At 38.8% G+C, this 15,696-nt stretch overlaps 1 protein-coding gene across 1 annotated transcript; it reads left to right on the top strand.

Annotated features, from left to right (window-relative positions):
* The first annotated feature begins 2,298 nt into the window (after nt 1-2,298).
* LOC141440845 (uncharacterized) lies at nt 2,299-5,648 on the top strand. The gene is made up of 3 exons (XM_074105412.1): nt 2,299-2,334; nt 2,698-2,878; nt 5,478-5,648. The coding sequence occupies exons 1-3, from the start codon at nt 2,304-2,306 to the stop codon at nt 5,602-5,604; spliced, it is 339 nt and encodes a 112-aa protein (XP_073961513.1). The 5' UTR covers nt 2,299-2,303; the 3' UTR covers nt 5,605-5,648.
* The last annotated feature ends 10,048 nt before the right edge of the window (nt 5,649-15,696 follow it).

Raw genomic sequence — 15,696 nt, forward strand, 5'->3', positions numbered from 1 at the left:
AAATTTGGGACAGGTGAAATCCAAGGATTGTTTGTAATAAATATGATTTTGTTTGCTTGTCAATAAACCTATTCCATTGCAAACTTTGACCAATATGTAGTTTCACAGACAAGGCCCCTCAAAGATAGGATATCGCCGGCTTAAGTCGCTTTGCTGAAGTGTATTTATAATTATATTTTCTTCACATGGCTGGGCAGAATAATCAGTGTCTCATGTTGATAAAATTAATTTACGTCAATGCCCCATGATCTCTTTCTTGCCTTCAAGATGCGGTGCCCTTGACGACGAAGAGAAATTGACTCCTTTAGGGTGGCATTTGGCCCGCTTGCCGGTGCACCCCGCAGCTGGGAAGCTGCTCTTGTTTGGAGCCCTGTTCGGGTGTGTCGACCGCGCCGCCAGCGTCGCTGCTGTGTGGGGCTTCAAAGACCCGTTTAATATTGTTATAGGTAAGTTGTCATTACGGGGTCACTATGCATCAAAAGAGGGTAGGTCAAGGTAGGGTTGGTCAAGGAAGAAACCAATGGGGATTAACAAAAAGTGACCCAAGCACCCCGAGAGCCTAACTAGAGAATGAATTCTCCTGTTCCGGCTTTCCGGCAAATGGCTGAAGCAAAAGTCTATGGGTAGATAGATAAGAAACCCGTCCAACCCTCTCCTCCCCGTCATAAGCTTCAGGGAGCTGGGGACGTGCAGGCGGTGAGAGTCCGACACTGTCTGGTCTGGGCCCTCCCTTCCCACTCGTCCATAAACATTTTTCTCGACTGCACGCCGCCATCTCATATAAAGCACCTCATACAAAAATTAAAAACTAAAATTATTTAGGTAAATAAAAGCAAACACCTACTAAGCAATAGGCAATTAATAACAGTTTAAAAGAATTAATTATACTGTAAAAAAACAAAAACAAAACATGCTTTAATGATAACTGCCTAACTGCTCCGTCGTCAGATCATGGCAACTTCAACTACCTTTGGTCAATATACACTCTAAAGCTATCTATTCTAACGAGCACAAATATGTCTATGTTATATTGTCTTAAGAGTTCCAATGTCTAGCTTCTAACTCCGTCATCAAATCAGCTCCATATATTTGAAGTGATACTTGGCGCGCAAGTAAAAATTTAAACGATAACGATTTATCGACCTATATTCCAGGCAAAGAAAGGCAAGTAGAAGAGGCGAAGCGTCTTCTAGCGCAAGGCGAACCGAGCGACCACGTCGCTATATCAGAGGCTATCATACAGTGGGAGAGGATTGGCCCCTCTCAGCAAAACCAGTTCGCGTACGACTACTTCCTGTCAAACAGCACCCTGCGGTTGTTATCGGAAATGAAGCAGCAACTCTGCGATACCCTGACCCAGATGGGGTTTCTGACTTCGAGGAATACACACTCGCGTGGGAAAATCGGAACGCAGATAATCTGTGCGTTTTTAAAGCAATCGTTGCTGCGTCTCTGTATCCGAATATCGCCAATGTTAAGTAAGTTACATATTTAAACAGCTATGCGATAAATCGCTTATACCTACTTAATTGCCATTAATTTAATAGTAACATTGTTGTAGAGGCTGAAAGAAAAGTAAGCAATAGATGAAGGAGTTAGTTTGAAGGCCGACCCGAAGGGGAGGCCTTCGATAATACGAGTTCATCTATTGCACTTTTGGCCGAGACTAAAAATTGTGCTTTCTCGACCACTGCGAGGAAATAAAAACATTTATCACAAAACAAACAATAACAATTCAAAGACTGCGTTGCTCCCGCTGTGCGACACTTTACCGGCTCGGATAATACCGTCTCATGGAAATACCGACCCGATTTTTTTTGTACACGCCCATAGAAACTCATGTCTATTCGACACGACCAATTGACGAGCAAGTGTGATGAATACATATTTGCTTAAAGACCGCCTAAAGCTACGTAACGCACTATGCGGTTAGTAGCGTGCCCTCCCTCTTAAAAGTATCGCTTAAAAAACAGATAGCGCGCTCAAACCCTAAGTAAGTATAATATGTAGTGTTAGCTGTTACGTTTCCAGAAATGTATAACGAAAATTCGTATCCACAGAGTTAATCTTTAATCTTAGATGGATTATGCCACGAAGGCGCAACAAGCCCACGAGGATCACTATCCGAACGCCAGACGAAGGCAAAGTCACCATTCATCCAAGCAGTGTAATGTATTCCAAGCCAGGCGGTGAGGCACCTCTCTGCAACAACCCTGGAGCGAACTGGCTGGTGTACTGGTTGAAGCAGAGATCCACCCAGTTATTCTTGTTCGAGGTCACGCTGGTGTACACCCCTGCCTTTGATGTTCTTTGGAGAGCTTGCTGTCTCTGAAAGTATGTATTAACTTCTTGGTTCTTGAGTACGACTTCGTCTCCACTGATGAGTTTTTTTGACAGGCTAGTTGGCGCTAGTATCGTAAGATTCGTTTGACAACTTTGACATTCGTGTCAAGTTTATGATTGGTTAAATAATTACTTATAATGAGCCAATCGCAAGCAAGACCGTAACGTCAAACGAACCTCTTGATACTAACGTCATTTAGCGATATTTCGCCTGTCCAGAAAGAAACCCTTATTCGATTCGATTTTCTTATACCACCGTTCTTGCGTGTAAATACTGGAAAGCTATCGAAAATTTTACCATATATTTATGATACTTATATCAATATATTACCATGATATTTATATCAATTTCAGTTGACGATGTCCCCGAAGACTGCCTCGTATCAGTATCAACTGTGAAAGTGCAGTGCAAAAAGGAGACAGCGGAGCTCGTGTTCAAGCTCAGGTCTTTACTGGACCAGGTTCTAGCTTCTATGGTTATGGAATCCAGCTCAAAACCCAAAGGACATAGCCAGTTCGATGAGTTAGTTTTAAAGTAAGCCGATTTCAATTTAAGCTATATTTTAAGTGGTCTTAAAAAGGACCTAGTAGTACCTGCCTACTTATTCCTAAGTAGTTAACCAATAGCCATTGGCTTGCTACTTCGAGTTGTTATTATTTCTTTTAAGGTTCATTAAGAATGAACTATAAACAATTTACATTGCTCACCAGCGACCATACGGGATAGCTGCGTAGACGTACCTAATGAATAGGCAACATATGTGTGTTGCAGAGCCTCCGCCTCCAGTGTTAGAACACACACAAATTCAACTATCAACACCACCCCACTACACTGACGCATTTCGAACTCAACCAAAGTTGGCCATAGTTATGCAAAAAGAGACCAATAATAAAAATCCAGTTTCAAGATATAGTCGTTTTAAGTTAAAAAAAGTTTTTTTGGCCTTCCTTTTGTGGTTTTGGTAGCACATATATTAAAACTACATTTAACACCTTAGGCAAATTGTATTTCTGAGATCCTTTTACTATTGATTAAGTACAAGTTAGTTTCGGAAAGTGTTTTCAGCTTGCGAGCCGGCGAGCGAGAGACGTCAAGTCGAAAAGCATCATGGCGGCCGCCCCCGCGTAGTGCGGTGCGGCTTCCGACTAGGGATGAGCCGTGCCAACATTAGAGTTCGCCTACAATCGCCACAATACTCCCCCCCTTAATAAAGATAAAAGAAGAGAAGGTAGGTTGCCAGTATGGTTATAAGTTTAGTTTATTGGGGAATTTAACCCGACGACCTGCCCTGGTAGTTTGAGTTGTTGAAGGTGTGAAGATAGGTGGACCTACAGGTGAGTTTGGTGGTGTAGCAACAACCGGAGGTGGAACAGCAGCTGAAGTAGCAGGGGTAGGTGCAGACACAGGTAAGTCGTTATTTTCAGGTGAGGTGGCGTTGGGTGGTGTGGAATGCGATTCAAGGTATGCTGGCTTGATGTTATTGATTGATACAACACGCGGAGTACCGTTTATGATAACTGTAAAGAATTTATCTTCTTTCTTCGTGACGCGGTATGGACCTTCATATGGGCATTGTAGACCAACTTTGTTAAATTTTTTGATAAAGTCATGAGTTGCTGTTCTCAGGTCCTTATGCATGACCAGCGTTACTGCACATAATGTGCGGCAACACATGCTGAGTGGAGACCCTTTTTGGTATCCTGCTGTGTCACCTAGTAACATAGTTTTAGTGCTAGTTCTAGTCTTAGTTTTAGGTGGTACATTTTTGGAGCCAAAATAAACTTTTCTTTCTTTCTTTCTTTCTTTCTTTCTTTCTTTCTTTCTTTCATGAATATGGATGGCTTCGCGTGTGAAGATGTGGGGATTGGAGCAAGGCGATGGAATGCTGATCTTAGTGAAGACACGAAGGTTATTTCTGATGGAACAGTTGATGGTTGAGGTGATATGAATTCTCCCGGTAGTCTGATGTTCTGACCAAATATCATTTCTGCTGGTGTAGCGTCTATGTCTTCTTTATAAACAGCGCGGAGGCCCATCATGACCACAGGTAGGTCGTCTGACCATGAAACATTATTGTGACATTTTAGAGCGGCTTTAAGCTGTCTGTGGAGGCGTTCGACTAATCCATTTGAAGATGGATGGTAGGCAGTGGTGTGGATGTGCTGGAAACCACATAGTCGAGACAGGGATGAGAAGAGCTCGGATTGGAACTGTCGGCCTTGATCTGTGGTTATCCGAACTTGTATACCATATCGGCATATCCATCCGGAGAACAATTTGTGTGCAACAGTCTCTGCTTCTATGTTTCGTATTGGGTATACTTCCGGCTGTCTTGAGAATCTATCCACGACTGTCAGGAGATATCTGTAGTCGCGGATGGAGGCAGCGGTCCTACTAGGTCGACGTGGATGTGGTCGAACCTGGTGTTCGGTGGGGCAAATGTTCCAGGTGGAGGGACGTTGTGACGGTTGATCTTGGCTGCTTGGCATGCGAGGCAGGAACGCGTCCATGTTGTGCAATCTTTGTTTATTCCTGGCCAGATGTATTTGTCCGACAGCAACTTAGATGTCGCTCTGATGCAGGGGGCGCAAGACCAGGTAATGCGTTGAAGACCTGTGCTCTGAGTGGTGCAGGTACATACGGTCTGACTGAGGTGGTAGAAATGTCGCAGTAGATGTGAATGCCAGAATCTGGGATGTAAACTCTCCTAAGTTGTAGGGCGGTCTGGCAGTCTGGGCAAAGGAGCTGCTGGAGCTCTTCATCTGATTCCTGTGCAGCAGCCAGTTCACGTGGGCTCACTGGTTTGCTGATCGATTCTACCCTTGAGAGGGCATCGGCGACAATGTTGTTTGATATCGGTCGTGAATTGGGCAATAAATTCAAGGTGACGAAATTGGCGGGGAGTGCACTTCTCAGGTTTTTGTTGATACGCAAACGTGAGTGGACGATGGTCAGTAAAAACCAAGAAATGTCTTCCTTCTAGCCAGTGCCGGAAATGGTGGTCGCTTTTTGCATAACTATGGTCTGTTCATCCTCAGAGCAACACAACCATTCACCATGCCACCAGAGATATCTATCTGACATCTGTCTATCATCCTGGTTATGAAAATTAAAAACTGCTTTTTTTTTGCAGGGCTGTGACAAATCTGATTTCCGCAGAAGACGAAAGATTGGAAGTCATGAACGAAGATTCAGACGATTCCGATCGCAACGATGACGGCGGCCGTACGGGCCACCACAATCGCCCTAGGTTTTACTAAATGTATCGTAAAAATATAGATTAAAATTGTTTTTTTGTTATGCATCTTTGAAGTATTATTATTAAAGGGCAACACACACAGAAAGCGCGCGCGGGTCGGGTCGTGTCCGCCGCGTGAGCCGCGCGGTTCGTTGCATTCACTCAGAGAGCGGGTCGGACCCGCGACGGGCCCGCAGCGGCTATCAATGTTGCCAGTTTAGTGACTTAGTCCCTAGAAGTGACGTGACGACTTTTGTTTAAATCTTAGCGACCGCAAAAAAGTTTTGACGGCAAAAATGGTTTATCTGGCGACTTTTGGAGTACAAATTAAAACAGTTCTAGAACCAATAATAGATACATTTTTGACAACTCGACACAGAATTATTATACAGTGCCGCGAGATATATGTGGAAAACGACAAACGCGCTCGCTGCGCATCAAGGTCAAACTTTATTTACTTACTTAATTAATTATAATTTATGTAATGTTGGGCGATGGATGGATTTTGAAAAGAGGCTGATTTTTTTTATCGACAGGAGTAAGCTTATACTAGTCAATGGAAGAAATATCTGATTTTTCTGTAGTACCAATTAATTAAAAAAAAATACTTAAGATTTTATTCTCGCCAAAATTAACTAGCTACTGCGCATGAATACGGTTTTTAGGGTTCCGTAGCCAAAATGGCAAAAACGGAACCCTTATAGTTTTGCCATGTCTGTCTGTTTGTCTGGCCGTCCACGGCTTTGCTCAGGGACGACCCGCGCCCGCTGTCTGTGTGTTGCCCTTAAAGGCTGACGAGGAATATAAAAAACCTGACGCGAGGGTAGCATTTCTACGTTTCATATTGCAACATTCTTTGCACTTACTATAGGATAGCCACCAGTCATATGGACAGCGGTGTCGGTGATGTTATTAAAAAAATATAGACTTTCTATGACAAATACTTTTATACGTTGTGAATTATTTTCCTTCCAAGGCTATGTACTTATAATATTCGGCATTTTAACTTACAGAAACACAAAATAACATTTTAAAATACCACGCGCAACGTTAAACTTTGACAGCAATATACAGATGACATTTGAATTAGTGTTACCAGTGTAAGAAATTAGTTCTATTGGTTTTCCGCAATAGGGTGAGGTTTTTTATAATTCTAACATATCTACTGTAGATCAGAAAAAAAAACACCCGCACTCTACGTCTATGGGAGGCACCCTAAATTTTTTTTTCACTTCTTATGCTCGTAAACTTAGTGTTTATGCTGTATCTAGGCGACATAAAAATACTTTTTATGCTCTAGTGCATAAAGTTAAATATTCGTCTTAGACCAAGGCAATCAGGCGTAAACAGCCACAAACAACGAAGTTTCTACATATATATTTTTAATTTATATAAAACTAAAAATCAATCAAAATAGATCAATAAAACTAAAAATTTATAATTATAGTAATGCGTGAACAATAAAAGGTACGTAGTAGGTGAACAATTGTTTCCACTGTTGCTATTTCATTTCCTCGCAATGGAAGTGAAAAGCAGTGTAAAACTCGAGCATTAAACCCATTTTCCCCTCGACGTGTCTATCTACCCTCGCCGTGCCGGTTCGGGTGGCTTGGCTATATGAATGTCTTGGGTAAAACGACTCGTTTTATGCTCTTGTTGTACAATCTACTCTTATTAGGATTCCGTACCTCAAAAGGAAAAAACGGAACCCTTATAGGATCACTATGTCAGTCTGTCTGTCTGTCAAGACCCTTTTTCTCGGGAACGCGTGGAGGTATCAAGCTGAAATTTGTATTAAATACTGAGATCTACTGTCCCTTGGAGCTGTGAAAAAATCAAACTTCTAAGCCAACGCAATCAAAAGATGTAGCCGTTTATGCTGCAAATTTCCGCAAATTTTCGAAACTCGCAAGGGAATTAAAACCTACAGGGTACTTCCCGCGAACTCAGAATCTTGAAATTTGGTATGAAGGTAGCTATTATAACACAACCAACGACTTCTTGATTTTCTATGTCTGTCTGTATATATCAATGACCAATAGGTATAATCTGACCCCACACTGCGTAGGTACATTTTGCTTAAGATTAGGGCTCTGCATACACTGGATGTATTAAATCACTCGGGGGGAAAAAAAGCGAGAAATATCTTCAAGACACGATTCCCGTTTACTTACATACCTATAAATGTGTACGGAACCCTCGGTGCGCGAGTCCGACTCGCACTTGCCCGGTTTTTTTTCTACTATTTTTGCCAGCATAGTTGCTGTCGTTGCTGTATAGGTACGTAGCAAAATTACAGCTTTCTATCACTAATAGTTTCTGAGCAAAGCCGCGGACGGACAGACAAACATGGCAAAACTATAAGGGTTCCGTTTTTGCCATTTTGGCTACGGAACTCTAAAGAAATGCTATATCGACGTATCTGGTTTGACCACGGAACCATGTTCTGAATAGACATCGCATTGAATATTTCACAATAGCATAAATTTTAACTGCAGGGCTACTACGAAACTCGAAGTTCGCGTCGAACGCTCTTTCTGACACTTATACTATTTAATACGAGAGCGAGAGGGACGGCACGATATGAACCTCGAGTTTCGTAGTAGCCCTGCTGGGAATGCCCTTGATGTCTGCACGTTTCTTTTTACGGAACGGAGCGTTGAGATACGGGGCATGCATTTGCAGGTTATCATGGGTTATGATTTAGGATTATAGTAGAAAAATAAAGTTAAGGAGGATATGTACCTACAGTAAAGCAAAGATTTAAAATTAAACATCTTGCGATGCTCTTATCACTCTTGAATACACAATAATCGAATCGAAACTTGTCACAATTTCGATCCGTTATCTATATCTATCAGTATCATAACGTAGCTCCGAAACGTAATTGTATAGGTAGGTAGGTACTCATTTTATTTTGATTGATTACCGTGTTGATTACTATCAACCACAACCAGTGTTTTCACTCCCTCCCAATGATACACAGACACAGTAGGTGCAGTACCTAAAAGTTAATTTTGTGGACAGAAATGGGTGTTATTTCAAGTTTATTTGGTTTTCAAAGCCAACCTGCGCGTATTCTAATTTGTAAGTAGGTATCGACTCTTAAAATAATTACTTAAGTACACCATTTAACAAATGCTAGAATATTTTTATACTTAACGTACTTACCTACCTACTCGAATTACGAAAGTGAAGTGTACATAATAATATACTACATTTAAAACCTTACTTTGTGTCCAATTTTTTTCCAGTGGGAATAGATGGCGTTGGTAAAACAACCATTCTCTACAAAATAGTAACTGGACAAACTGTAAACACTATACCTACAGTAGGTTTCAACGTTGAGAAATTCACCCATAAGAAAGTTAGTTTATCTTTATGGGACACAGGACGAGGCGGTAAAATGGCGCCACTGATGCGTCATTATTATGATGGAACCAAAGGGATTATCTTTGTTATTGATTCTACAGACAATGAGCATATAGATGAAGCCGAATATGAACTAAGGAGATTGGTGTGTCCACCATTTTATTTGTGATCCCATTAGGAACTCTTTCACGAAAAAGTTTAAAGTTAACTCTTTCTCCTTAACCCTTTTCTTGGTATTGTATCATAATATATGTATGATACACTATTTTAAATCATCTTTTTATATTTTTGTTAGCTCTATACAACAATCCATGCCAACTTGCCAAGATAATGTTTCACATGCAAAAGTTCTACAATTGGCTAAGTAAAGTTTTTTGGAGAGGCGCTAATTATATTTTTTTTCGATAGTCGACGTCTTAATAATCGAGGAACTGCAGCTCTTTTATTTTTATTTCCTCTTATTAATTAGAAATATTTTTTTAAGTGGTCGATATGACGTTTGTGAGATTGAAATTGCAGAACCGTTGAGGGCTTAGTACTTAGTAGAAACAGTAAAAAAAAAAAAAACGAAGTCAACTGTCACTGCTGTCACTGTCAAGTAGAATCTAACCTAAAACCGTTTTATTTACTTTGCGATTTGGTGCGATCAGTGTTTTTTGGATAATTTTTAAAGACCTCTCAGCACAAACTCAGTACTTTAAAATTTGCCGCATTTCTCCACGATCTTTGCATGATAATTGGACCACGATTGGATAGTTTCGACAACTATTTTGGCTCTGCTTCTTCGACAACGCTATCTTGCAGTCTCGACGACACTTGGCTTGATATTTGGACTGCCTTACGAGTAAATTCGAACCACAGTATCCCTACAATGGATTCAGACGACTCCGACAGTATTCGAGTTGAAATGGAGCATTACAGAAATGTTCTCTAATGCTTTGTACGTTGGTCTATGAAATACAGACGAGATTTTCAGAATTCTGCGTATTTATGCATCCTAGTCTTTACAAGCGACTTGGTGCAAGTCAGCTTCATCTTCCACTGCAAGTTGCTCATCAACAACATGATTATACGAACCCTCTAGCCCTTCAACATCAAACACAGCAAAGAGAACATACAGAAGGGAGAGATATCGTGTTTTTTTACCAAAACAATAAAAAGGACATGGTCTCAGTAAGAGTCATGCTATACATTAAAATATTTATGCACAAATGGGTTTATATTCTTTATTTCAAAGTGTATTGAAGGAAGAGTTTCTGCTATATCATTTACAGAATGAAGTGGCTTTGTGTGCTACTAAAAGGGGTGATTCCATATAAAGTCATAGCGACCTTGAGGTTACATGTGAAATGCGTGATTTGAAGATTATAAGAATCCGTATTTTTGAAGCGTCTCTGTTATTAACCATAACCACATAAAATTATGTAGACAAAGCTGTCTTATTGCATGAGTAATATAATAAAATGCAATAATTATGTTTTATTTATTTCATAAATGTACAAATTATCATAAAACGTTTAGCATAAGCTAAACGCATTGCATGTGTTTTAGATGGTTTTAGTTAATTTGCAGAAGTAATATAATAAAATGCAATAATTATATTGTTTTTATTTCATAATACACAATTATCATAAAACGTTAGCATAAACATGTCTCAAAAGACCTGATTTATTGAACATGTATATAATATTCCTGGCAAAGAGTAATTTAAAAACAAGTCGTATTTTAATAAATTAAATATTGTGCCATCCCCATAAAGGCATTAGAAGTACTACTAAGAAATACAAGGAATATAACACGAATATTATAGGTCACTATGTGTTAAACCGGGATTTTAGTTTACTTTTGCATCAAGATGTCACTATCTCGTCTCAAGGAAAAGCTGAATCGCGCTGTAAAGATTTTTCCGGCAGGCTATAAAAGGGCTGTCATCATATTAAACTTTTCATTTCCTAAGCAATCATGGTTTGATTAACTTGTGTGTTATATGTGTAAACAATATGCGTACCATTGATCATAAGTTATAACAAAACCGTGGTGATTTACTTGTATTTTTAGTACTTGTACTTGTGACAGTGACCCTAGATTGTATGTTTGTTCTACCAGTTGAACTGGATGTGTGTATATATACTAGAAATTGAAAATACAAACTGAAATATAGATGCACAGAAAAAACATAAAAATAAGACCATCACTGGGAATCAAACCCAGGTCCTCGTATTCCGTACCGCGTGCTATACCGCTACACCACTGATGGTCAAAACATTAGTTTGTATTTTCAATTTCGGTTTTACGGGATGACCGTAAAAGTAAAATTTGGAATTGAAAAAAAAAAAAAAAAAAAAAAAAAAAATACAAAAGATTCCAAAAAACCAATCTTAATTATATATACTAGCTTTTGCCCGCGGCTTCGCCCGCGTGCAATTCGGTTGTTCCGCGCTGTTCCCTCGGGAATGTTTATTTTTCCGGGATAAAAAGTAGCCTATATCACTCTGTGGCCCATAAACAATCTCTATGCCAAATCACGTCGATCCGTCGCTCCAATGCGACGTGAAAGACGGAGAAACATACAAACACATACACTTTCGCATTTATAATATTAGTATGGATATATATGGCATTCAACCGTTTTATTTTGTCTGACTCTAATACTACATGACCGGGAATCAAACCTAATCAAAATCTCTGTGAGCAATGTTACAAATTCTGCACATTTTTTCGTTATTTTTGATGATGTAAGTAAATCATAAGTGAAAAGAAACATATTTTACAAGATTTTATTAGACTTGCAATGTATGAGTATTGTAGCGAAGCTTACCCAAAATTCAATGAACCTCGGGCAAGCCCCACAACACAACACTTATGTGCAATGCACTATAATGAAACATATAATTTTGAGATATGATTAATAAAGATTTAATGTAAAAAAAATCAGCCGATGAAGTAACAGAGTAGTATTAACGGGTCGTCATATTGTTTTGCCAAAAGATTACCGAAATCATGGAGGCCTTCGTGGGCTTTTAGAATTTTGAAAATATAGTACAAAATATATGGAATGGGCAAATAAACTATGCAAGTAGTTTTCGAAATTACAAAATAATTCGCGATACTACACAAGTGAGTAGGATCTTATGCGCATAAAATTCTATTAACAGTAGAAAAGAGTTCCGAACGTGTTTGCTTAAGACTACGATATAAAACTGAAGCGACAAGTTAGAAAAACATAGAATACTTTTAAAAAAAATGTGATACTACTGAAATTTAAAATAGTTCGCCGTTATAAGCCAAAAAATAAAGTTTTTGGTAAGAACTCCAAAGTTTGTGACAATCTTCACGTGGTCTTTGTTGTTGGTGTGGAGCGGTTCCCCTGTCACTGGATGCAGGCAACAATCCGACACCGAAGCGATGACAAATTATGCCCACAATCGTGTGCGGAGCGCAGTACGATGTCCACAAAAATCCACACCGTAAGGTGGGAGCCGAAACTGGCAAAAACAGATCCGGCTTTTAATAAAAGGGAGGCGACTACGAGCCACCAGCTCGCAGCAGTTGGAGAAACAATCAATTCGCCAGGTTATAATAATTAACACTTTAGAGCACCATTATATGTGTCACATAAAAGAAATCCATGAATATTAAACCAAAATATTAATCCAAGGCACTATTGCCAAAATCATCCACGGGAAAACACATTGACAAACCAAATTTTCGCGTCCTCTGTTCCACGTTTCCAGGATACCAATTCAACCTTTAAAAAAAATCAAGAAGTGAACCGCAACTAAACGACCAAACGTATAAGCAAAAAATAGGTTAACACTCAATTTCAAAAAAGAAGGTTAGATTGCATGCAGCAGATTTATGCTGCAGTATGTATTATAATTATAAACCAAAATGAGATACAATTTAAAGTACCATTAGCTTAGCACAGCAGTACTTATACTGATTACAGATTAGATGTCAATGCAAGACAAGTATAGTCAACAAAAAGTATTGTGAGGAAAAATAAGCTTACACAAATAAAAACCAAAATGATATTATTAAGAAAAAAAATTGCTGACTGTACTTTTTATCGACTGTACTTGCATTGTCAACTAAAAATACATTTCTGTATAAGAGATTGTCATGTTCAAAATACATTTCCGTCCTAAATCTTAAATCTATTCTATTCTCTTCCATTAACATTGAGGAGTTTCGTGGTACTTCTATGCCTCTTTTTTATGGAAAAATGCATGTCCTTGGAAAAAACAGGTTATGCTCCTTCACTGGCTTTTTCTTGCAACCAAATAAAACACCAATGTGTGTTTACATCCACCTGAAAAAGATCAAATTATTATAAATCCTTACTTATATTTAAATATTATAAACGTGAAAGGAACTGTCTGTCTATCTGTTAACTTTTCATGCTTCAACCGCTGAACTGATTTAGCCGAAATTCATTATGGGTAGTTGGAGTCCCGAGGAAGAACATAGGCTACTTTTTATCTCATAGTTTTATCCCGAAAAAATACATAGTACTTGCAGGAAAGCAATAAGCGAATTCTTCGTAGACAGAGTCGCGGGCAACAGCTAGTTATAATATAACGTTTCACTAAACACAGAAATTTTACTCTATCATAATATTTACCAGCCAATGCAGAACAACAATCACCGGTCGCATCAATCACATTGTCAGTTGATATCTAAGTAAATGGTCACAATAAGGTAATATGTTTTTGTTATTCTGTGCTCTCAAACAACTTTGGTCCGGCAACATATTCAACTTTTGATGCCCTAAATGTAATGTAAAAAAAATAGACTAGAAACTGTATTGATATACTTTTGTACTTACGTTCATCCATTTTACCGGTGCGGACAAGAGTGCTTTATCTCCTTTGATTTCGGCAACATTGTATACTTATCACTGGTGTCAAAATATTCTAGACTCATAGCCATGTGTGGCAAGTTCCTGCTCGCACAAATTCACTCATTTCGTATTGAAAGGTGAAGCCAGAAATAGAAAATATGGTCCAAAGTCAAGCCAAGTGTCGTCGAGACTGCAAGATAGCGTTGTCGAAGAAGCAGAGCCAAAATAGTCGTCGAAACTATCCAATCGTGGTCCAATTATCATGCAAAGGTCGTGGAGAAATGCGGCAAATTTTAAGTACTGAGTTTGTGCTGAGAGGTCTTTAAAAATTATCCAAAAACACTGATCGCACCAAATCGCAAAGTAAATAAAACGGTTTTAGGTTAGATTCTACTTGACAGTGACAGCAGTGACAGTTGACTTGGTTTTTTTTTTTTACTGTTTCTACTAAGTACTAAGCCCTCAACGGTTCTGCAATTTCAATCTCACAAACGTCATATCGACCACTTAAAAAAATATTTCTAATTAATAAGAGGAAATAAAAATAAAAGAGCTGCAGTTCCTCGATTATTAAGTCGTCGACTATCGAAGAAAAATATAATTAGCACCTCTTCAAAAAACTTTACTTAGCAATTGTATAATAGGTTTTCTGACTTATTTTCTTGTTGTTTATTATGGTTGAAGGATACTTAATATATAATTAAACTTTTATTTTAATTACTATTTATTTACTTTTAACTTTGTACCTACTTTTTAGTTGCAAGAAGACGAGTTTCGAAATGCTCCATTTCTGATCTATGCAAATAAACAGGACCTACCTAATGCTAAGAGTCTGGATGAGCTAAGGGAACTATATAAACTACATGATAGTAGAAAAAAATGTGTAAGTTCTATTAACAGCAAATGATCGATACCTACACGTGTCAATGACAATTCATACGTAATGCACCGAACAGGGGGCTACTACGAAATTCGATAAGAGTGAGAGGGTCGGTATGATACGAACTTTGATTTTCGTAGTAGCCCCCAGCGCCGGCTCTTCTAGACTGGCTAGCGAAAGCTGTACACGAGAAACCGCGGCAAATTAAAAAAAAAAATGAGGCTGACAACACTTGCTGTACACTGATTAAATTTTAATGATGTTGATACTTAGAGATTATGAAAAATTTCCAGATATTAAATTATACTCAGGGGCTCCTCAAGCTACATCAATATTCATATAGTAGGTAATGTGTGAAAGTTGCTGATGCACTTTAGGAGTCCCATGGTAAATTTTATGACCTTCGTCAGTGCCCATTTATAGTCCGGATGCATTAGTTTTTGGACCGTTTTGACCAGATTGGCATTGAATATAATCTTCTAACATAATCTTATAGCACGATTTTTTGTTTAATTTTGTCGTGTGTGTGTTGCCGACTGTGGCGTTCAAAAGGTTAACCTTAACCTTTAATTAAATATCTAGTTTTTTTTAGTGATTTAGACTAGATACCTACCTACCTTTACACCAATTACTACATTTGCGTTTGAATTAATTCGTTCGTTTTACCGACTGTACCTCAGAAGAAGGGTAAAGTATGGTTTGGACTTCAGCGGGATGGGTATGTATTTCTATTTGTTCGTCTGATTGCGGCCTCCTAACAGTTAAAATAGTTAAATGAATGAGGTTTAATGTAGTACCCCTGCGCTACACTGCTCTTCGCGCTGCTGCGATGTTAGATGTAGCCACGCTACGGCTCTGCCTTCTTTCCTCGCCACTCCCATGCTACTTGTAGTGTGTGTGTGGTGCAGGCATTATTATAACCACGAGGTGTTGCTTTTGTATAATATTTTAACATTTCACTTGATTATTTTTCAGATACACTTACAACCGGCTTGTGCTGTAGAAGGAAAAGGATTACA

This window comes from Choristoneura fumiferana, chromosome 23, assembly GCF_025370935.1.
Source record: "Choristoneura fumiferana chromosome 23, NRCan_CFum_1, whole genome shotgun sequence".
Lineage (NCBI taxonomy): Eukaryota > Metazoa > Arthropoda > Insecta > Lepidoptera > Tortricidae > Choristoneura > Choristoneura fumiferana.